We start from the raw sequence: 22640 nt of genomic DNA, 5'->3' as shown, positions 1-22640 counted from the left end.
ACACTGTGTATAGAATGAAGAGAACCACTAAGGAGCTGTAGGAGTCCCTAGACAAGAAATACAAGATCGACAATGCAGGGGCCAAGAAGTTCATCATGAGTCGATTCCTGGGCTACAAGATGGTTGACTTCAAGACGGTGATTAGCCAAGTCTAGGAGCTTCAGGTGATTTTGCACGAGATCCACTCAGAAGGGATGATTCTGAGTGAAACCTTCCAGGTGACTGTTATTATTGAGAAGTTGCCTCCAGGCTGGAAGAACTTCAAGAACTACCTAAAGCATAAATGGAATGAGATGAATATGGAAGAACTCCTTGTTAGACTTCGCATCGAAGAAGACAACAAGAGTTCAGAGAGAAAACTATTCTCTCAGGCTGCTGTGAAAGCTAACGTGGTTGAGCACGGTCAAAACTCGAAGTGGAAGAACCCAAAGACTTCCAAGATGGGACCCAAATGAGACATTAAGAAATTCTCTAGGAAGTACTTCAACTGTGGTCAAGCTGGTCACAAATCTTCATAATGCAGAAAATCGAAGAAGCAGGAGGCCAACCTGAATGAGGGAACAGAAATGGATGACCTCTACACTGTGGTCTTCGAATTGAACCTAGTTGGTTCAAATTAGCGACAATGGTGGATGGATACTGGAGCCACTAGACATGTTTGCTACAATAAGAAGCTGCTCTACAACTTTGAAGAAGTCAATGGAGACAAACTATTCATGGGGAACTTAGCAACCTTGGACATCATGGGCTAAGAAAAAGTGGTGTTGAAGATGACCTCAGGTAAGAATTTTACTCTGAACAATGTGTTGCATGTTTCGAAGATTCGAAAGATTCTAGTGTTCGGATTATTGTTAAACAAGTATGACTTTCGCATTGTTTTTGAGTTAGACAGAGTTGTTCTGTCAAAAAATGGAATGTTTATAGGAATGAGCTATGTATCTGATGGGATGTTCAAACTCAATGTTGTGACCATTAGGCCTAAGATAAATAAAGACGAAAGCTCTTTTACTTATATGCTTGAGTCTTCATGTTTGTGGCATGGTAGACTAAGATATGTTAACTACGATGTGTTACATAGATTAATAAATATGTGAAGCATACCCACATTTTGTTGGAAATTGATGGTCGGTTAGAAGGGGGTTGAATAGACGTTGACCTCCAAATTTGTGGTTCTTCCTATACTTGTTAGTTACATAGCAGAATAATACAAAACAAACAAGCTAAATACTAAAGGAAAGACAAACCGCTAGCACGCTCGATGTAACGTGGTTCAGAGATTGCTTGCTCCTACTCCACAGCTTATCCTTGAGGTGGACGATCTTTATCCGTTGGTGGATTAGCCCTCGGTAAACTCTGATTATCTCAAGTCTCCTTGTGGGTGAAGAAATCTCACCACAACACTAACCAAGAAACTCTTAATTTACAATGAGCACTAGAGAACTTGTTGACTACTAATTAGGGTTACCTACCACTAATTTCGTCAACCTTAACTAAGCTTCCAAACTTTGTTTATATAGGCCACGGATTGAAAAACCCCGCCTACCAGTCGACTGGTGAAAGTGTCAGTCGACTGCCCTCTATAGAATTTCGATCGTTACATTTCAATGGTTCGATACCAGTCGACTGGTGAAAGTATCAATCGACTGCTCCATAATGGTCGAGCGAACAAAAACATTCTGTTTGCTCCTAGTGGACTACCTAATCGACTGATGAAAATATCAGTTGACTAGTACCCCGAGTACAGTCTCTCAGCACTCGGACCCTCACTCTTACGACTCACTTGACTCTTTCTTACAGCCTTGACCTCTTACCTTCAAGCCTACTTCCTATGGCTCTTGTCCCTCTGATGCATTCGAGCCCTTTGCTTATCCTAATGTCATCCTTTGCGTATACCTCGAAGTCGCTTCTCTCGGCTCTTGTCCTTGCTGTCTTGTCCACGGTTCCTCGGATGCTCCATCTTTCACCGGACTTGAAGCCATCAAGCTGAGTTGTATGTGTATCTTGTAAACTTGTACACTCATATACACATATCAAATACAAGGATAAACATAACTTAAACCCTTTACCCAAACCATCAAAACCCATAGTCACCCCGGACCATCTTGAGGCAAGATTGCTCCAACACATTCCACTTTGACCCAAAACACAAGTGTGAGATTTTTGTTGAAGCAAAAATGACAAGGTCATCCTTTCAACATGTTGAGAGAAGCAACGAACCACTTGGGCTAATTCACACCGACGTGTGTGACCTCAAAGGTACACTAACACGTGGTGAAAATAAATACTTTATCACTTTTGTAGAAGATAACAAAAAATATTGTTATGTGTATCTTCTCAAAAGTAAGGATGAGGCTATAGAGAAATTTACTCCATATAAGAATGAGGTTGAAAACTAACTTAATAAGAAGATTAAGGTGGTTCAAAGTGACCAAAGCGGTGAATATATATCATCGTTCGCTGAGTTATGTGCTGAACATGGGATCAGACACGAAATAACATCTCCTTATACTCCTCAGAAAAATAGAGTTGTTGAGTGGAATAATCAAACTCTAAAGGAGATGATGAATGCTCTTCTATTGAACTTTGAACTACTAGAGTTCATGTAGAGGGAAACTGTGTTAATAGCTAATTACCTTTTAAATAAGGTGTCCCGAAAGAAGATAGATAAGAGCCCTTATGAGTTATGAAATGGAAGACAACCGTCCTATAAATATTTATGAATGTGGGGATGTTTGCCAAAGTATTGGTGCTTGATCCGAAAAGGATTAAGATAGGACCAAAGACTGTTGATTGTATATTTATTAGATATGCACATAATAGCAGTGCATATTGATTTTTTGTGTATGAGTCACAAATACCAGATATACACAAGAACTCGATAATAGAGTCGAGAAATACCTCGTTCTTTGAGCATGTGTTTCCGTATAAGACCCGAGAGGATGCTAGCTCCTCAAAACGGACATATGAAACACAAGGTGAAGAAGATGATGATGAACTAGTCGAGGTTGAGCTTAGACGGAGCAAAAGAGCTCGGGTGGAAAAATCTTATGGATTAGATTTGATCACTTTCATGTTAGAAAGTGACCCCCGAAGTTACTCTGAAGTCGTAAGCTCTTCTGACAGACCTCACTGGAGAGAGGCAATTGCATCTAAGAACCCGTGGATCTTCCTCCGGGAAGTAAACCACTAGGTTGCAAGTGGATCTTCAATAAGAAAATGAAGTCAGATGACACAATTGATAAGTATAAAGCCAGATTGGTAATCAAAGGATACCAACAACAAGAAGACATTGATTACTTTGATACGTATTCTTCGGTGTCGAGAATAACTTCTATTAGAGTATTATTGGCTATAGCCACTCTATAGAATCGCAAAATACATTAGATGGATGTAAAAATAACTTTTCTAAACGGGGATTTAGAAGAGAAAATCTACATGGAGTAACTTGAAGGGTTTTATGTGTCAGGAGAGAAAAACAAGGTTTGTAGATTGGTAAAATCATTATATGACTTGAAACAAGCATCAAAATAGTGACATGAGAAATTTGATAATGTCATAAAGGAATGTGTGGATTCAAGATCAATGAGTGTATAAATGTGTCTACATGAAAGCCACAGAGAATGACTATGTCATCTTGTGCCTATATGTAGATGATATACTTATCATTGGAAGTAATGATAAGATAATCAAATCCACTAAAGATATGTTGAACTCAAGATTTGACATGAAAGACATAGGTCTAGCTGATGTAATTCTAAGAATCAAAATTCTTAGAATGATAGAAAAACTTATTCTTAGTTAGTCCCATTACGTGGACAAAATTTTAAAAAAAATTCACCAAGGGTGATACTGTGTTGGCACAAATGTCGATAAAAACATATATCAAAAATCGAGGTGAAAGTATCTCTCAGATACAGTACTCTCAAGTGATTGGAAGTCTGATGTACCTGATGAGTTGTACTCGACTAGACTTGGCCTACGCACTAAGTAAACTGAGTAGATATACGAGTAATCCTGGTGTTGAGCACTGGAAAGGGATAATAAGAATATCGAGGTACTTGAGGTATACTCATGAATATAGACTGCACTATATGAGATATCCTGCTATGATCAAAAGATACAATGATGCGAGTTGGATATCTGACATAAAATACTCTTAAGTCTATGAGCGGATATGTATTCACTCTGGGAGGTGCAACCATTTCCTGAAAATCTTCTAAACAAACGGTAATGACCAAATTCATGATAGAATCTGAGTTTGTAGCTCTTGACAAATGTGGTGAATTGGATGAATGACTACGACAATTCTTAGAAGACATTTCAAGATGGTCGAAACCTGTGCTGGCAATTTGTATACATTTTGATAGTCAATCAGCAATTGGTCAGGCATAGAGCCATCTGTATAATAGTAAGTTTAGACATATACGTCGTAGGTATAATACCATTAGACACCTACTCTTAACGGGAGTTATCACTATTGACTATGTGAATCAAAGGATAACCTAGTGAATATGTTAACCAAAGGGTTAAATCAAGAGTTAGTTGTAAGCTCATCATGACGAATGGGTTTGATTCCGTTGTCAGTGATCAGTGTAGAAGGCACTGAACCTATACTGACTAGAGATCCCAAGAATTAGGTTCAAAGGGACAACTAATTTGTACTAATTAGACACATTGTGGGGGATAACCCAATAAAACAGTGATCGGACTAGGCTAAGCCGATGGACTTTTAATGATCAAGAAGAGTAAATGGTTACTCCCGAGGGATCACCTATGTGAGAATGAAGTAGGGTCGCTTTGAAAATAATTGGAGACACAATTCTTAGAGTTTCTCATAAAACCAGGTGTGTTCATGGTCAAGAACGAACATACTCATGAGAACTGAGTTGTATTAGGGAGAGTCTTGGATGAGATTTGTCAATGCTTACACAAACAGTAGAACAGTTTAAAGACATCATGTCTACTGGCAGCCAGTAAGCAAACAGATCTTCACAAGGGAGTGCTCAAAGAGTAAAACCTACTGATCCTGTCCGAAAGTTGAATCAACGGACGCTGGGCACGTGGCGCTTTCCGGTTGCTGACGTGGGTCTTCGAATGCTGGTGCGAACTTTAGGCGATCCTGCAAAGAAGTCGGGCCGGGAAGAGTTCCTGGCGGCGACCCTCCGACGCTCAAGTCAGGCAAGCTAACAGTGGAGAAGTGGCTGCCAAAATTATAGAACGCGTACCTCCGGTGAAGTATAAGGCTCCTTATATAGAGCGGTGAAAGAACTCACGCACACCTACCGAGGCACATACGTGTCCTCAGCCCATACCTCGGTATGTGTTTGTCAGAAAGCTTACCTGACACCATACTGCTACAGTCCAGGCACGTCTTCGATGGGACAGCAGAATACCTTGCCGCCAGATTTGGAGTATGACCTAGTCATAGGACTTGACAGCTGTCATAAGATGTTCCTTGTCCTTCTCTCCCTACTCCATGCCGGGGCGTCCGACCGGCCGGCACTCATCTCCCGTCCGGCTGGTCGGCACTCATCTCCCGTCTGGCCAGCCGGCACTCATCTCACGTCCTGCCCTCCATATGCATCGGTATGCTGGGGAGATCCTCGGTAAGGTGCAATGTGGGGACTGCTAGCAGTATGTTACCTTATGTCTACGGCTGAGCATGACTTCCGCTCGGCGCTTCGTTACTGTACAATCGAGCGTCGGGACCCCGACTCCTGTCGGGGCGCCTTTTGCCATCGGTTATTCACCGGTCGACCGGCCGGGAGGTCGGCCCATCCTTCTCCGGTCGGCCACCTGGCCCTTTGACTTCCACGTGGCGTTGACCCTTCAAAATGGGGGTCCCCTGTTCTAACCGCCGGATCACTTGCCTCCCCCTCAAGTCTAGTCGAAGGAGGCGAAGTCTGACTGAATGGACTGCCGGTCTGACTGAGTAACGGGCGCTACATTAGTCCGCTTGGCCAGGCTTAGGGATGCTCATCTGTTCGGTGGTGTCTTGCCCGTGCCTTGTATTCCCTTGGAATCCATGCCGAATCCTTTCCCCTACTGCCAATCACGTGCACTGCGCGGTAAGGGGCGCTCATTAAATGTGACCTGTATCCTGCTGACACGTGGCGATCTCGCTTTTGTCAGCGTATGGCGGTGGCGTTACCTCCGATGGGACAGCCGCCGTTTGAAATGAACAGCTGGATGATGACCTCGTTCTTCACGACCTGAATCGGACGGTGGAAGCTGCTTGCGCCCGACGTTATAAAGCTCGCGACTTCTCTTCTTCGCCGCATTTCGGCTTCATCGATCCCCGACGCCCCGCTGCTCCTTTCTTCTCCGGCGACCTCAAGGCCCCTTGCGACCATCCTTTTGCTCGTAAGCCTTTCTTTTCCTCGCTTCCTCCCTCCTTTTCTTCCTGTTAGTTGTCTCTATCATTCTGCCCCCTTCTTTCCTTGCTTTATTTCCTTTTCCTTTCATTCCGCGTTCGTTCCTTGCCTTATACCATGACTAGTACCTCATAGCCGACCGCCGGCGCTCCCGGTCTTTGGTACACGACCATGGAGAGCCGGTTTGACGAGGAGGACGCGCTGCGCCTCGCTCGGACCTATGAAATCCCTGCCGACCACCACATAGTATTAGCCACTCCCGCCGACCCGCCTCATGAACCGTCGCCCGACACCGTTCTTTTCTTCCGAGACCAATTTTTGGCCGGGCTACGCTTTCCACCCCATAAGTTTTTCTTGCAAGTTTGCAACTAGTTTCGCATCCCGCTCGGCCAGCTAGTCCCGAATTCAATCAGGCTGTTGAGCGGAGTGGTAGTTCTGTTTAAACTGAACAACATCCCGTTGAACCCCAAAGTGTTCCACTACTTCTACTACCCTAAGCAAGCCGAGTGAGGTACTTTTGTTTTCCAATCTAGGATAGGTTTTGTCCTTTTTGATAATATGCCGAGCTCCAACAAACACTGGAAGGAGTATTTTTTCTACATGCGTTCCCCCGAGCCACCGGCCTTCCATATCAAATGGCAGACGGCGATGCCAGCGCAACCGGAGCTCGGCAAGTTTAGGGGCGATCCGGCCTACCTTCATGCAGCTGACCGGCTGGTTGGCCAGCGCTATCACATCGACAAGCTGCTCCTCCCGGGAGTGATGTATATATTTGGCTTGTCCCCCATTCCAGCCGACCTGCCTTGCAGCATGAGTAAGTTCTCTTATCGTCCTTTTTCTTTTGTTCTAACTGATTTATTCTTTGCTTCCGCAGCCGAAGTTATGTGGCGCGCCAGGGCTACCGAGCGGCTGAAACTGCGAGCCGCTGAGATCGAGGCGTGGTCCGGCCAGCGGAGAGGGTGAGGGGACTCAGAGTGTCCCCGAAGCCTTAGACGCTTCTGCCTCTCTCGGCGAGGTTGCGGGCGATATAGAGCCTTCTACTCAAGTCGAGGTAGAGGGTCGTTCGGCCGACGAAGTTCCCCTGACAGCTCGGAAACGCCGACGGCCAGAGCCAGCCTCTCAACCAACTCCATCTGATGAACCGCCGTTCGAGCGGGGCGATGAAGCTCCAGTGCTGTCCGGGACGGTCTCTATAGAGAGTACCCGCACGCCGCGCGGCTCTCCAAGGGCTACCTCTGAGGTGCCGCCCACCAGTCCTCTGCGAACCATGCGTCGCCTTAGGCGATTGGGCGACCTTCCTTCCTCAAGTGGTGAGCCGTTCGGTAAAGCAGCTGCGCCCCAGGGTGATCCGAGCGGCCCGAGATTGATAAAAACTATCTTACGCCTTCCGTCGGAGGAATATATGGCGGCTGCTGATCGGCCAGTGGTCCCCGAGCAGCAGATCACCCTCACGGGTCCTCTTGCCAAAGCCTGGGAGGATGCTCGGCTCCGAATTACAATGATGACCCCCGGTCAGCTAGGCGACAGCAATCTACAACAGGCGACCGGGGTATGTTCTTTTGCCTTGTTAGTTATTTGGATTTAGTTTCTAACTTGCTCCTGTCCGTTTGCAAAATTGAGTAGAGCAGATTGCTATCAGCAATCGCCTAGCCGAACTGGAAGACGAGCTGAAAAAGCTCAAAGCCGCTGGAGAAAGCAGACAGTCAACGGCCGCTCTGGAGAAGGCAAAAAAACTGCTGGAAGCCGAATGGGGTAAGTCTTCCGGCTTGTCGAGCGAAGTGGCTCGACTCGAGGCTTTGGTCAAGCAGCGGGACAAAGAGATAAAGACCGCGACCACCCGGAAGCGCCAAGCCATCGACGATATGGATATGATGAAGGTAGAGAACCGGGGGCTAGAGCAGAGAGTGAATGAATTAGACGCCTTGCTCAAGACTGAACGGGAGGGCCGGTCGGCCGACCAGGCTAAAGCGGAAGGGGCTCGGAAAGATCTTCAAGCTGCCCTCGATGCTTCTAAAGCTACTTTTAAAGAATATTAGGACGGGGAGCCTGGTCGGTCGGCGGAGGTGCGTAAAGCATTCGTCCGCTCGGATGAATTTGGCGAAAGGTTTAGCGACAAGCTATCCTTAACTTTGAAGAGGCGATCAAAGTGGCAGTGGAATATTTGAAGACCAAAGGCCACATACCTGCCGAGCTGTGCGTCCCCCCCCCCCCCTGAAGATTTGGCGGCCATGATGGGCTCCATCCCCGACTCTCTCTTTAACTTTGATGATAGTGAATGAGGGGTTTATGTAATTTCTCTAAGTGTGCAATCTTTTGTATGCCTGCCGTTCGGGGCGAATATTATAAATTTTGTCTGTCCGTCGCTCGGCATAAGTGGATTATCTCCTTTTGTTATTTGTTCGTTTTACCAGCGTCCCATCTTTACTTTCGTCTCGGTCGCAGTTTTCTCGCGTCCCAAGTACATTTTATAAAGGAGCCGCTCGGCCCTACACTTTCCTTATTCTTGCCTCATCAGCAGGTCCGATCAGAGGTCGGCCTTTACAACCGAGCAGGACCTTGCAGAAAGTTATCCATCCGGAGGATTTACAGCCTCCGGTTGCTCGCCTTTTAACGTAAATCTTTACCATCTAAGCTAGACGATCTGCCGATCGGCAGATTTATAGACATCGACGCGTCTCTCAATTTTTAACGTCGGAGCTCGACGGTCTTCCGCTCGGTGGATTTATAGACGCTGGCTCGTCTCTCGATTTTTAATTTCGGAGCTCGACGGTCTTCCGCTCTGCGGGTTTATAGACGTCGGCTCGTCTCTCGATTTTTAACGTCGGAGCTCGACGGTCTTCCGCTCGGCGGGTTTATAGACGCCGGCTCGTCTCTCAATTTTTAACGTCAGAGCTCGACGGTCTTCCGCTCGGCGGGTTTATAGACGCCGGCTCGTCTCTCGATATTTAACGTCGGAGCTCGACGGTCTTCCGCTTGGAGGGTTTATAGACGCCGGGTCGTCTCTCGATTTTTAATGTCAGAGCTCGACGGTTTTTCGCTCGGCGGGTTTATAGACGCCGGCTCGTCTCTCGATTTTTAACGTCGGAGCTCGACGGTCTTCCGTTCGGCGGGTTTATAGACGCCGGCTCGTCTCTCGATTTTTAACGGCGGAGCTCGACGGTCTTCCGCTCGGCTGGTTTATAGACGCCGGCTCGTCTCTCGATATTTAACGTCGGAGCTCGACGGTCTTCCGCTCGGAGGGTTTATAGACGCTGGCTCGTCTCTCGATTTTTAACGTCGGAGCTCGACGGTCTTCCGCTCGGCGGGTTTATAGACGCCGGCTCGTCTCTCGATTTTTAACGTCGGAGCTCGACGGCCTTCCGCTCGGAGGGTTTATAGACGCCGGCTCGTCTCTCGATTTTTAACGTCGGAGCTCGACGGTCTTCCGCTCGGAGGGTTTATAAACGCCGGCTCGTCTCTCGATATTTAACGTCGGAGCTCGACGGTCTTCCGCTCGGAGGGTTTATAGACGCCGGCTCGTCTCTCGATTTTTAACGTCGGAGCTCGACGGTCTTCCGCTCGGCGGGTTTATAGACGCCGGCTCGTCTCTCGATATTTAACGTCGGAGCTCGACGGTCTTCCGCTCGGCGGGTTTATAGACGTTGGCTCGTCTCTCGATTTTTAACGTCGGAGCTCGACGGTCTTCCGCTCGGCGGGTTTATAGACGCCGGCTCGTCTCTCGATTTTTAACGTCGGAGCTCGACGGCATTTAAGGCTAACTTGACATAGCCGTTCGGTGAAGCTATTTGCCATCCTTCAATTATTTTGACTTCCTGCATTACAGGTACATGGGCAACCAAAATGTATACGAAATTACATCAGCGCACCTCTTACCCAGCTCGGTACGGCTGAAGATGATTCGCGCTCCACGGCCGATCCAGCTGCCGCCCGTCTTCGTCTTCCAAATAATAAGCGCCCGAGCGGAGCCTTTCGATGATTTTGAAGGGGCCCGCCCAAGGAGCTTCTAGCTTGCCGACGTCGCCGACCGACTTCACTTTCTTCCAGACAAGGTCGCCGACCTGGAAAGACCTGGGGATGACACGCCGGTTGTAGTTTTGCTTCATCCGTTGCCGGTACGCCATCAGCCGGACGAACGCCTTGGCTCGCTCCTCGTCAACCAAATCTAGCTCCATGTTCCTCCGCTCGGCGTTGCCATCATCATAATTCTGGATCCGGGCGGACTCGACGCCGACTTCAACAGGAATCACCACTTCGCCACCGTACACCAGATGGAAAGGCGTGACGCCTGTTCCTTCCTTTGGGGTCGTTCGGATGACCCACAGAATGCCCGACACTTCATCCACCCAACTTCCTCCCAAATGGTCAAGCCGAGCGCGCAAAATACGAAGAATTTCCCGATTGGCTACTTCGGCTTGACCGTTACTTTGGGGATACGCCACGGACGTGAAGTGTTGCTCGATGCCATAGCTTTTGCACCAATCTTCGAGCAACTTTCCCGCGAATTGTCGCCCGTTGTCGGAGACGAGTCGGCGGGGGATACCGAACCGGCAGATGATATGTTGCCAGATAAATTTCTTGACTATCTGCTCGGTGATCTTGGCTAGCGGCTCGGCCTCCACCCACTTGGAGAAATAATCGACCGCCACCAATAAAAATTTCCGCTGTCCGGTCGCCATAGGAAACGGACCCACAATATCCATTCCCCATTGGTCGAACGGACAAGATACAGTAGCTGCCTTCATTTCTTCCGCCGGTCGGTGAGAGAAATTGTGATACTTTTGGCAAGAAAGGCACGTCGCGACGGCCCGAGCGGCGTCTGCTTGTAAAGTTGGCCAAAAGTATCCGGCCAGCAGGATCTTCTTAGCCAGCGATCGTCTGCCCGGATGCCCTCTGCAGGATCCTTGATGCACTTCTTGGAGGATGTACGCCGCGTCTTTCGAGCTTACGCATTTCAGCAGCGGGCGAGAGAAAGCCTTCTTGTACAGTTGGTCTCCAATGAGCGTGAACCGACCGACTCTCCTTCTCAGTAGCTGGGCCTCATCCCGATCGGACGGTGTAGCACCCGAGCGGAGAAACTCTATGATGGGTGTCCGCCAGTCGCTCGGGAACGAGAGGCCCTCCATCCGGTCGACGTGCGCCACCAAAGATACTTGTTCGACTGGTTGCTGGATGGCGATCGACGTTATTGATTTTACGAGTTTGGCTAACTCATCAGCCGCTTGGTTCTCTGCTCAGGGTATCTTCTGGATAATAACCTCTCTGAAGTCGGCCTTGAGTCTCTCGAAGGCTTGAGCGTAAAGCTTGAGCCGAGCGTTGTTGATTTCAAAAGAGCCTGAGAGTTGTTGAGCGGCCAATTGGGAGTCTGAATGTAGCGTCACCCGTCCGGCCCCTACATGCCGGGCGGCCTGTAAGCCGGCTATAAGGGCTTCATACTCTGCTTTATTATTCATAGCTCTATAATCAAGCCGGACGGATAGATGCATCTTTTTTTCTTGGGGAGAAAGCAATAATACACTAATACCGCTCCCGAGCCGAGTGGCCGATCCGTCCACAAATATCTTCCACATGGCTTCGAGTTCTGGCCTTTGTACTTCGGTGACAAAATTCGCCAAGGACTGCGCCTTTATCGCCGACCGGGGCTGGTATTGGATGTCGAATTCGCTCAACTCCGTCGTCCATTTAATGAGCCGTCCGGACGCTTCGGGATTCAACAGCATTCTTCCCAATGGGCTATTCGTCCAGACGATGATAGTATGAGCCAAGAAATAAGGACGGAGGCGCTGAGCGGTGAGGACCAAAGCGAAAGCCAGTTTCTCGAGCCCAGTGTAGCGAGATTCAGCATCTTTAAAAATATGGCTCAGAAAATACACAGGCTCTTCTCCGCTCGGCCTTACTAATGCCGAGCCGACGGCTTGTTCAGTTGAAGATAAGTAGATACAAAGTGGCTCACCCGCAGCTGGCTTGGCTAGTACCGGAAGAGAATTCAAATATGTCTTCAGATCTTCGAACGCCCGATCGCATTCTTCGTCCCAGTGAAACTTGGTGGCCTTGTGCAAGATTTTGAAAAATGGGAGACTCCGATCGGCGGTCTTCGAGATGAATCTAGACAATGCTGTTATCCGACCGGTCAAGCGCTGCACTTCCCTCAGATTTCTTGGAGGCGACATATCTTGTAAGGCTTTCACCTTGCTGGGATTTACTTCGATACCCAGCCCGGTTACTATGTAACCCAGGAAACGCCTTCCTTTTGCTCCGAACAGACATTTCAGGGGATTTAGTTTAACTCCATACCTTCTTAGCGCTCGGAAAGTCTCCTCCATGTCTTCCAAGAGATCGGCCGCTCGGACGGACTTGATGAGAATGTCGTCCACATATACTTCCAGATTTCGCCCGATCTGCTCCTTGAACACTTTGTTCATCAAGCGTTGGTAAGTGGCTCCTGCGTTCTTCAACCCGAACGACATCACATTATAGCAATAGGTGTCGTCGGCTGTAACGAAGCTGACTTTTTCTTGATCTTCTCGGGCGAGCGGCACTTGATGATAACCTTGGTAAGCGTTGAGCATACATATCAGCTCGCAGCCGGCCGTCGAGTCCACCAGTTGATCGATCCGGGGCAGGGGATAAAAATCCTTTGGCACGCCTTATTAAGGTCCCGGAAATTGATGCACACTCTCCACTTATTGCCGGGCTTGGAGACAAGCACCACGTTCGCCAACCAGCTCGGGAATTGGACCTCGCGTATGTGGTCGGCCTCCAGGAGTTTCTCTACCTCCTCTCGGATGATGGCATTCTGTTCGGCGCTGAAATCCCTCTTTCTCTGCTTCACCGGCCGAGCATCCGGTCGGACATGGAGCTCATGCTGCGCTATACTTGGTGAAATTCCGGGCAGCTCATGTGTCGCCCAGACGAAGACATCATGGTTTCTCTGGAGGCATTGGATCACTTCCTCCTTCTGGTTCACCTCCAGATCGGACGCGATGAATGTCGTGGCCTCCGATCGGGTCGGGTGAATTTGCACTTCCTCTTTTTCTTCATAAATCAAAGAGGATGACTTTTCAGTGATAGCGTTCACCTCGATCCGGGGCGTCTTCCGAGCGACATTGGCTTCTGCTCGGACCATCTCGACGTAACATCGCCGAGCTACCAGTTGATCCCCTCGTACTTCTCCCACTTTGTCCTCGACGGGGAACTTGATCTTCTGGTGGAAGGTGGAAATGGCCGCTCGGAATTCACTGAGAGTTGGTCGCCCCAATATGACGTTGTATGCTGACAGAGAATCCACCACGACGAAGTTTGCAGTACGCGTCCTTCTGAGCGGCTCCTCTCCCAGCGATATGGCCAGTCGGATCTGTCCGACCGGCTGAACTTCATTGCCCGTAAATCCGTATAGAGGGGTTGTCATGGGTAGCAGCTCGGCTCGATCGATTTGCAGTTGATCGAATGCCTTTTTGAATATGATATTGACCGAGCTTCCCGTGCCAATAAAAACGCGGTGAATAGTGTAATTGGCTATTGCCGCTTTGATGAGAAGAGCATCGTCGTGGGGGACTTCAACTCCTTCTAAGTCCCTGGGCCCGAAACTGATTTCGGGTCCACTTGCCCGTTCCTGGCTGCAGCCGACCGCATGGATCTGGAGCTGCCGGACGCTCGCCTTCCTTGCTCGGTTAGAGTCGCCTCCAGTCGGCCCGCCAGCAATAATGTTGATCTCGCCTCGGGAAGTATTACTCCTATTTTCTTCTTCCCGAGCGGACGATCGGGGCCGTTCTCTAGACATCCAGAGATTCTCCCGCCTCAGAGAGCGATGCCGCTCGGGAGTCTGTTGTTGTCGCCTGTCAACTTACGTCCGATCGGCTTCACGAGGCCTCTGTCTCCTGTCGGCTGATGGCGATCGACGACCGCCACTCCGGGGAATGGGATGAGCAATCAAGGGAAGACTTCGACAATCCCTTGTGTTGTGCGTATCCGTCATGTGGAAGGAACAGAACATTGGGGTCCATTTCTTCTTTGACTTAGGCCGAGCGGCAGCTACCTCTTGCACGTGGGACCTAGCATGGGGGGAGCGGATTGCTTCGGCCCTCTGGGTGGCTGATGAGCAGCGTGCGACTTCCGTTCGGCAGGAGGAGCCCGCTCGGCTGGAGTTTCTTTTTTCCGGGCCGCTTGGGCTTCCTCCACGTTGATGTATTCTTTGGCCCGGTGTAGCATGTGGTCGTAGTCTCGGGGCGGCTTCCGAATGAGTGATCGGAAGAAATCCCCATCCACAAGGCCTTGTGTGAAGGCATTCATCATGGTCTCCGAGGTGGCCGTTGGAATATCCATGGCCACTCTGTTGAACCGCTAGATGTAGTCTCGGAGCGATTCGCGGGCTTCCTGTTTGATGGCAAACAGGCTGACACTAGTCTTCTGATAGCGCCGACTGCTTGCGAAGTGGTGTAGGAAAGCCGTTCGGAAGTCTTTGAAGCTTGAGATAGATCCGTCAGGCAATCTTCGAAACCACCGTTGAGCCGATCCAGAGAGGGTGGTGAGGAAAACCCGACACTTCACCCCATCTGTGTATTGATGCAGGGTTGCCGTGTTATCAAACTTGCCCAAATGATCATCCGGGTCAGTGGTTCCATTGTATTCGCCGATCATCGGAGGCACATAGTGCTTGGGCAGAGGGTATCGTAGAATAACCTCTGAAAATTGGCGATTGATCCGCTCAGGTGATGCGTCCGTTCGGGGGGCTTTCCCTTTTTTGTCGTCTCGTCTTGGCATTTCATCCGAAGAAGATCCCCGATCTCGATTAGTTGCTGCGGCTTCAGGGGTGCGGAATAGGGCCCGATGGAATGCAACAGTGGCCTATGGTGCTTCTGCTCGGCCACTAGATGCTGATGTTGCTTGCTGCTCAGGCCGCTCGGCTGGTGCTTTCTGTTTTTGCTCCACAAGCTTGGCGGCCCTCAACTCGATCAGAGCATCGAGTTCCTCCGTGGAAAGCGTCACCGTGTGCTGTCGTCTAGCTTCGTCCATTGCTTCCGTTCGGATGCAGGAGCGTTCCCACAGACGGTGCCAAATTGATCCTGTCCGAAAGTTGAATCAACGGACGCTGGGCATGTGGCACTTTCCGGTTGCTGACGTGGGTCTTCGAATGCTGGTGCGAACTTCCGGCGATCCTGCAAAGAAGTCGGGCCGGGAAGGGTTCCCGGCGGCGACCCTCCGACGCTCAAGTCAGGCAAGCTAACAGTGGAGAAGTGGCTGCCAAAATTATAGAACGCGTACCTCCGGCGAAGTATAAGGCTCCTTATATAGAGCGGTGAAAGAACTCACGCACACCTACCGAGGCACATACGTGTCCTCAGCCCATACCTCGGTATGTGTTTGTCAGAAAACTTACCTGACACCATACTGCTATAGTCCAAGCACGTCTTCGATGGGACAGCAAAACACCTTGCCGCCAGATTTGGAGTATGGCCTAGTCATAGGACTTGACAGCTGTCATAAGATGTTCCTTGTCCTTCTCTCCCTACTCCATGCCGGGGTGTCCGGCCGGCCGGCACTCATCTCCCATCCGGCCGGTCGGCACTCATCTCCCATCTGGCCAGTCGGCACTCATCTCACGTCCGACCCTCCATATGCATCGGTATGCTGGGGAGATCCTCGGTAAGGTGCTATGTGGGGACTGCTAGCAGTATGTTACCTTATGTCTACGGCCGAGCATGACTTCCGCTCGGCGCTTCGTTATTGTTCAATCGAGCGCCGGGACCCCGACTCATGTCGGGGCGCCTTTTGCCATCGGTTATTCACCGGTCGACCGACCGGGAGGTCGGCCCATCCTTTTCCGGTTGGTCACCTGGCCCTTTGACTTCCACGTGGCGTTGACCCTTCAAAATGGGGGTCCCCTGTTCTAACCGCCGGATCACCTACCTATCCTATACTTGACTCAACTGTTGAATGCTATCACATACCATGTATTCCATTCATGTGGGGGATTATTGGAAATATGAATGGAATAAAGAGGTGGAGATGAAGAGACTCTATTGTGCATGAGTTGTTAGTCTCACATTAGAAGTCTCTTGGCTTTATTATTGGTTTAAATTATGGCACATGCATTGATATTGTAAACATATGCATGGGGAGAGACTCTCTCACGCGTGAGTATGTAAAGGTGGGTGCAAATCCAAGGCCCAGATTGTACTAAACCAAGGTTAGCGCATGTGCGATCATAACCTGCGCACGTCGAATGCCGGACCAGTCAAGGCAAAATTTGTCCAAGTAAATAAACTAATATTTTGCCATCTGAATTTCTTTTTGTTACTACTCAAGAGGGTAACGGAAGTATTTATATGAAGTTAATGATGATTTCGTAACATCTCAACATTAATGGTGACATTAAACTCATTAATGGTGATTTCGTAACGTTTTAGTATTAATGACGACATTAAATCCATTAATAATGATTCCGTAACGTCTTAACATTAATGAAGACATTAAACTCATTAATGACGACATTAAACTCAACATTAAATGACCATAATTTGATCATTCATTGCAGGCAAGGTGAGAGCTCCTATATAAGGAGGTTGGATCTTGAGCAAAGTGTATAGAGTAGCGGAAGATAAGCGAAAGAGAAAGTGAGAGGAAGAGTCGGAAGCGAACCTCTGTCCACCTGTGTTCTCCCACAAAACTCTCTCAGTTGTGCATCCGTTCGGCTGCATCCGAATACTCGGGTGCATTCTCAGTTCGCCATAAACAACTAGTGCTTGATTGCGTACATGATTTTATCGTTGTATCATGGGAAATAGACGACCCGAGAAAACCTCGAAGGACAGCCGGAGGTGAGACGAATCTGTTTCAAGGAATGCATTGAACGCAAGTATCGATATCTTAGTCAACGATTTTTTTTTCCCGATTTGGCGATCGATTTCTTATTCTGCTATGCACCACATCAACTCTGCAACTCGGACCATCAGAAGCTTGGCAAAACCAGCCCCGCTGGCAGTCTGAGATTATCCGCTCAGGTTATTTCAACAGATAGGTTAGAATTAATTTTGCATAATTTTAATTATGTAATTTTCCCAACATCTCCTGTAACAGATTGCCAACAGAATCTATATCCTCGATTAGGCAAAGATGAACGATCTATATGTGTGGTCATTTGTTCTCTTAAACCCCAAGTAAGATGAAAAGCTTGATACAATTGAAAGACTTGAGTAGTACACTAGTGGAATTATGGAGCTGTGTCGAGATCTGTTAGGTAGCTGATCAGATTGCAGCTTCCCGTGGCCTCTACGGTTTTGTTCTCAGGCAACAGAGACTTAGATTCTACTCCACTCAAGCCTTTCATTCCCTTCCACAAGACACTTTGACACCATCATTCATTCCCTTCACTGTAAGGCGTTTAATCACTACTGAAATTGATTAATTTGTACCAAGACTTTGTTAAAGGATGAAAAGATTTCAAGTAAGAAAGAATTTGGAACACTTGTGATTAGGTAGAGGCTTGTCAGTTGTTTGGATTGCTTTAAGAACCAGTTGTATGAGGAAGAACAGTGTTATATAAAGAGGAGGAGAAGATAGGAGGCAAGGGCTATTAAGTGAGCCATGCAAACTCCAATTCATCAGCAGCAGCAGCAGCAGCAGAGTTTATGGATCAGGGGTTCTACACACAGCCAGAGAGATGGCACATCAGATGAAGAGAGGGAAGATGAGGACGAGGCCTTTTCATCCAGAACAACTCTCTCCACTTTCCGAGCTAAGGAAGAGCAGATTGAGAGGAAGAAGATGGAGATCAAAGAGAGGGTGTTTGCGAAATTAGGCAGAGTAGAGGAGGAGAGCAAAAGGCTGGCTGTGATCAGAAAAGTAAGTGCATATTTTACAACATGTAACATAAAATTTGTGGACCATGATAATTTCTCTTGTTCTTCATCAGGAACTCGAAGCAATGCTTGATCCAACAAGGAAGCAAGTGTCAGCTATGCGCAAGAAGATCGACATGGTGAACCGTGAGCTGAAGCTTCTGAGCCAGAATTGCCTCAAGAAGGTTCAGAATTATTCCAATTCTTATTTGCTACCAATTCCATCTTTCTGTTGTAGCCATTTTTCATATATTAATTACCTCATGGATTAAGGAGAAAGAATACATGCAAGCTCGCGAAGCATTCGGCGACAAGAACAGGGAGAAGGCGCAACTAGTCGACAAACTAATGGAGGTGAACAATTCATCGATAACCTGTATTGCAACTTTAGCATTTTCTTCTTATTTCCGACATGGAGCTGAGTGAGCTCTGATTGAATCTCTTGATGGCAACGTAGTTGGTCAGCGAGAGTGAAAGACTGAGGATGAAGAAGCTGGAGGAGTTGAGCAAGACAATCGACTCTATTCGATAAATCTATGACAATTGTATCGTTAATGGATTGGAAGTGAGTTTCTTTTTTCAATTGATTGGATTGTGTGGTTTCATGGGCGAGTTTGTATCAAAAGAAAGATTATAAGAATAATTGAACAAATATCACGTGGCATCCCTAGTCTCGATCGGTGACGTGAAGACCAAGCTCCGTCCGTCCTGCTCCGCACCGAGATGCCGAGAATATTCGCCAATTGTTTATGGACCTATCTATGCTTCGATTTGGTTGGCCCGGGAAAAACAAAATCTTGCATAGATCGCGTTTGTTGGATCATGCACGAATCTGGCCAGAGGCCGCCCGACCACGTGGCCGTTTCTAGATTATTGCGAGCGATACGAGCGAGAGAAGACGGCTGGTTCTCATGGCGAATGATTCGATCGATTCTTTATAGTCGGGCCTTTCGCTCGCTCCTTGCCTTCTCTGCTCGATCGGTCGAGTGATTTGTGCATGAGGAAGGGGAGGCCGGAGTCGCTGCTGGGACAGGTGGGGCGCCTCGCGCGAGGTCGCCGGCCGCGGAAGGGCTACGCCGGCGGGAGGGAGAAGCCTAACGCCGTCGGGATTCTCGCCTTCGAGGTCTCCGTCCTCATGTCGAAGGCCGCTCAACTCTGGCGCGCCCTAGAGGACGGCCGCCTCGCCTGCCTCCGCAATGTCTCCCTCCGCCACGAGGGCGTCCGCCGCCTCGTCTCCCACCAGGACGACGTGCTCGTTTCGCTCGTCCTTACGGAGATCACCGACGCGCTCGCGTTCCTAGTCGGCGCCGTCTCCCGCCTATCCCGGCGCTGCACCGACCCCCTGCTCCAGGGCTTCGACGCCGCGTATGCCGATCTCGTAAAGAACGGCGCCGACCCTTTCTGCTTCGAGTACGCCGGGCGGAAGATGGAGCGCAAGGTGAAGAAGATGGAGCGGTTCGTGTTGGTCGGCGTCTGCCTGCACCGGGAGCTCCAGACCATGTCGGAACTGAAGCAGAATCTGCGGCTGACGGTGGCCAACCCCGACGCCTGCCGCCGCCTCCACCCCGGAGCCGTCGCCGAACTCAAGAACAAAGTCCTGTGGCAGAAGCAGCAGGTGAAGCTCCTTCGCGACGACTCGCTTTGGGTTCGAACCTTCGACTACGTCACTCGCCTGCTGTGCCGCTCTCTGTTCTCCATCGTCGGCCGGATCAGGCTCGCGTTCGGCGGCCAGCCGGAAGCAGAGGAATCCTCTACCTCCGGCCTTCCAGTTTCATTACGCTCGCCGGTTGCAACCGCGGATCAGGTCTTCGCCGGGCAGTGTTTCCCCGTTCCCGGCAGAGGGAGCTCGCTTCCTCCCCCCGGGAGCATCAAAATCCTCACGTCGACATTGGAGCCGAGGCTCGGGCTGCCAAATGCTCCTCCGGCGACCGTCGGCGCCGCGGCCCTCGCACCGCATTTCGCCCGCGTCATCCTCGCGATCCAGAAGCACGCAGCGTCGCCATGTCTGATCGATCCCTACGACAGAGACGAGCTCTACAGCATGCTGACCTCTAGCATGAAAACCTCGCTGCGAGTCAGCCTAAAGCCAAAAGCTAAATCCCCGACTCCGCTCGATCCGGGCATGGCGGCGGAGCGGAGGGCAGCGATGGACAGGACACTAGAGTGGCTGGCGCCGCTGGCGAAAAACACCGTCAAATGGCACCAGGAGCGGAACTTCGAGAAAGAAAGCTTGGTCCCCAGCTACAATGTCTACCTGGTACAGACGCTCTACTTCGCGAACCAGAGGAAGACAGAGGAAGCCATCGTCGAGCTGCTCGTCGGCTTGGACTTCTTGTGGAGATACGGAAGGGAAGTCAACGAGAGAGCTGTGGCAGTGTGCTCGCGCCGACGGAAGAAATCAAGCTTCAAGATCGCCGGAAAACAAGATGACCGCCTGCCCCTTGATTGTTCATAAATAAAACGTCGATAAGGTGAGGCTAATGGAACTTACAAGAACACTTTTTTTTTAATTGCATTTTGATTTTTGAGATGATATATAATTGATTAATACACGTTGTGTGGCAAAAGGAGATAAGTTTGGGACTTTTCAATTGGGTGAAGGTGAGTTCTCAGTGAGTGTGTGAGCTAAACAGTGATGAAAAATTGACTGCCCTGTTCTTCATTGGTCACTTGTGCAATAGAATATTGTCTCATGGCAACAAAACACATAGTAAACATAAATTTTTATTGCATTTCCATTAGTGACGTAATCTCGATTCTCTCTTCCTTCCTTGTGTCATCGCCATTTTCTTGTGACAAACGAGCATCGTCAACAAACCTTTTTCTTTTGAAGGTTTAATGGGTAGGAACAGTTCATCTACTCCCTCACAATCATAGATAAGTCCTCAAATACACGTAATTTAATCCTTAGCACTCGTATAACCTTAATCTTTAACAGATAGATCTAATGGATTCCCTTCCGTATCCCAACTCCTCTACATAACTTGTCTCCCTTATCCTTAGTAATGTATCATTCGACATAAGGAAGAGTGTGCCAAGTAAAGGAACTTTATTATTTTCCTTTAATTTCTTCATGAAATACCTTTTTTTAATTTATAATTTAAGTAGCACAGTCAAATTGGGAAATGTGACTAGTTAATCTCCTGATGTATTTGTGATTACCCATACTAAAACTTAAGCTTAGAAACTAATAATACCTTTATCATGTGGTGTTCTTATCGGAAAGCTGAAGATGATGTGCCGGATAGGTGGTCGCAATGTTGACTGAATAAAGACTTTCAAATTGAATCAAAAAATTATGGGATGGTGTGATAAGTTCCCTACACACACTTGAACTAGCCAATAGGATGTCAGGGCTAATGACCAGGGAAGGTTCTCCGATATTCAAGTCAGTGTATTACCCGAGCGAAAAGTAGAACAGCAGTTGAGTAGTAGAGTTTGTGTAAGCGTAATGAAGAGTATTTTTTACGTACCTTCTATCGAAGAAGATTCCCTATTTATATATTACCCTTATAACCTCTGGAATCATGAGATGACAAGAATGTTGAGTGTCAGTTGTTAGGTAACAGAATATATACTCTCTGAAGGGCATGTAGCTGTAGTCCGAGGAATCTTCCGTTATCCGTGTGCTGACGCCATTAATGAGGCGGTTGACGGAATATACCATCATAATGTGTTGGCTGTGTAGGATCGAAAGAGTGCAATAGAGTAGGGGGGTGAATATCACACTTTTTAAAAAAATTTATTTTAATCGTTTAAATCAAAGTCGTGCAGCGAAAAATAAAGAACAGGTTCGGTTACTTGGTTCGGAGCCTAGGTCGACTCCTACTCCAAGGCTTGCGATCCTTGATCGCACCGTTGAACAATCCACTAAAACTCTTCTTTCCGAAAACCTCGAAAAGAAGCAGTGTATACAATATGCAAGAATATAAGATAATAACAACCTACTATCTTATGTGAGTTTAAGTACAACGCAAGCTTCTTAAAATAAAAATATACCGACACTTGTATGGAAGATGATGCTCGGTCGATGCTTGAACGAAGTAGTTGCTTGTGTGAAGACGAGTTGTAGAGCAATAGTATGAACAACAACAGCTAGCATAGAGATAAACTTCAAACCCACTAGATTTCCTTACCCAACCTTGGACCTCGAGCTCACTTTTATAAGAGTCATCGACGTTTGGTCAACCGATCCCTATGTTCGGTCGACCGAACTAGCTCCCTTCCATCTTCGCTGAGATCTTATGTTGATTCAATCTTCGGCATTTAATGACATTAAAGTGTTCGGTCGATCGATCTCCTTGTTCGGTGGACCGAATAGAGATCCTTCCCTGTCGTCGAGATATGGAATTAAAGCGCCATTAAGTGATAATGGTTCGGTCGATCGATCAGTCACTCTTCCTTCTTTGCTTATGCTCGATCTGAATTGTGT

The 22640-nt window shown here is 48.4% G+C and overlaps 2 protein-coding genes across 3 annotated transcripts; both read left to right on the top strand.

Annotated features, from left to right (window-relative positions):
• The first annotated feature begins 17793 nt into the window (after positions 1–17793).
• Positions 17794–18817, top strand: LOC121978006 (RAB6-interacting golgin-like). 2 transcript variants are annotated; one of them, XM_042530402.1, is made up of 4 exons: positions 17794–18212; positions 18283–18393; positions 18489–18562; positions 18666–18817. In XM_042530402.1, the coding sequence occupies exons 1-3, from the start codon at positions 17955–17957 to the stop codon at positions 18543–18545; spliced, it is 426 nt and encodes a 141-aa protein (XP_042386336.1). In that variant the 5' UTR covers positions 17794–17954; the 3' UTR covers positions 18546–18562; positions 18666–18817. The 2 variants fall into 2 exon arrangements, with proteins under 2 accessions (XP_042386336.1, XP_042386335.1); XM_042530401.1 differs by having other exon boundaries at positions 17805–18212; positions 18482–18562.
• A 388-nt stretch (positions 18818–19205) lies between these two features.
• Positions 19206–20663, top strand: LOC121978731 (protein PSK SIMULATOR 1-like). Its single transcript, XM_042531030.1, has one exon. The coding sequence runs from the start codon at positions 19206–19208 to the stop codon at positions 20661–20663; it is 1458 nt and encodes a 485-aa protein (XP_042386964.1).
• Positions 20664–22640: the final 1977 nt, after the last annotated feature.

Source organism: Zingiber officinale, chromosome 4B (genome assembly GCF_018446385.1).
Source record: "Zingiber officinale cultivar Zhangliang chromosome 4B, Zo_v1.1, whole genome shotgun sequence".
NCBI lineage: Eukaryota > Viridiplantae > Streptophyta > Magnoliopsida > Zingiberales > Zingiberaceae > Zingiber > Zingiber officinale.
The sequence above is the reverse complement of the archived record's forward strand: the minus strand, read 5'-3'. Positions and strand labels throughout refer to the sequence as shown.

Bases quoted from the DNA above. Each gene is read 5' to 3' on its own strand.
- LOC121978006 (XM_042530401.1), top strand. From the start codon at position 17,955: ATGCAAACTCCAATTCATCAGCAGCAGCAGCAGCAGCAGAGTTTATGG. The intron at 18,213-18,282 runs GTAAGTGCATAT...GTTCTTCATCAG, and splicing joins GGCTGGCTGTGATCAGAAAA to GAACTCGAAGCAATGCTTGA. The intron at 18,394-18,481 runs GTTCAGAATTAT...TCATGGATTAAG, and splicing joins GCCAGAATTGCCTCAAGAAG to GAGAAAGAATACATGCAAGC.
- LOC121978731 (XM_042531030.1), top strand. From the start codon at position 19,206: ATGAGGAAGGGGAGGCCGGAGTCGCTGCTGGGACAGGTGGGGCGCCTC.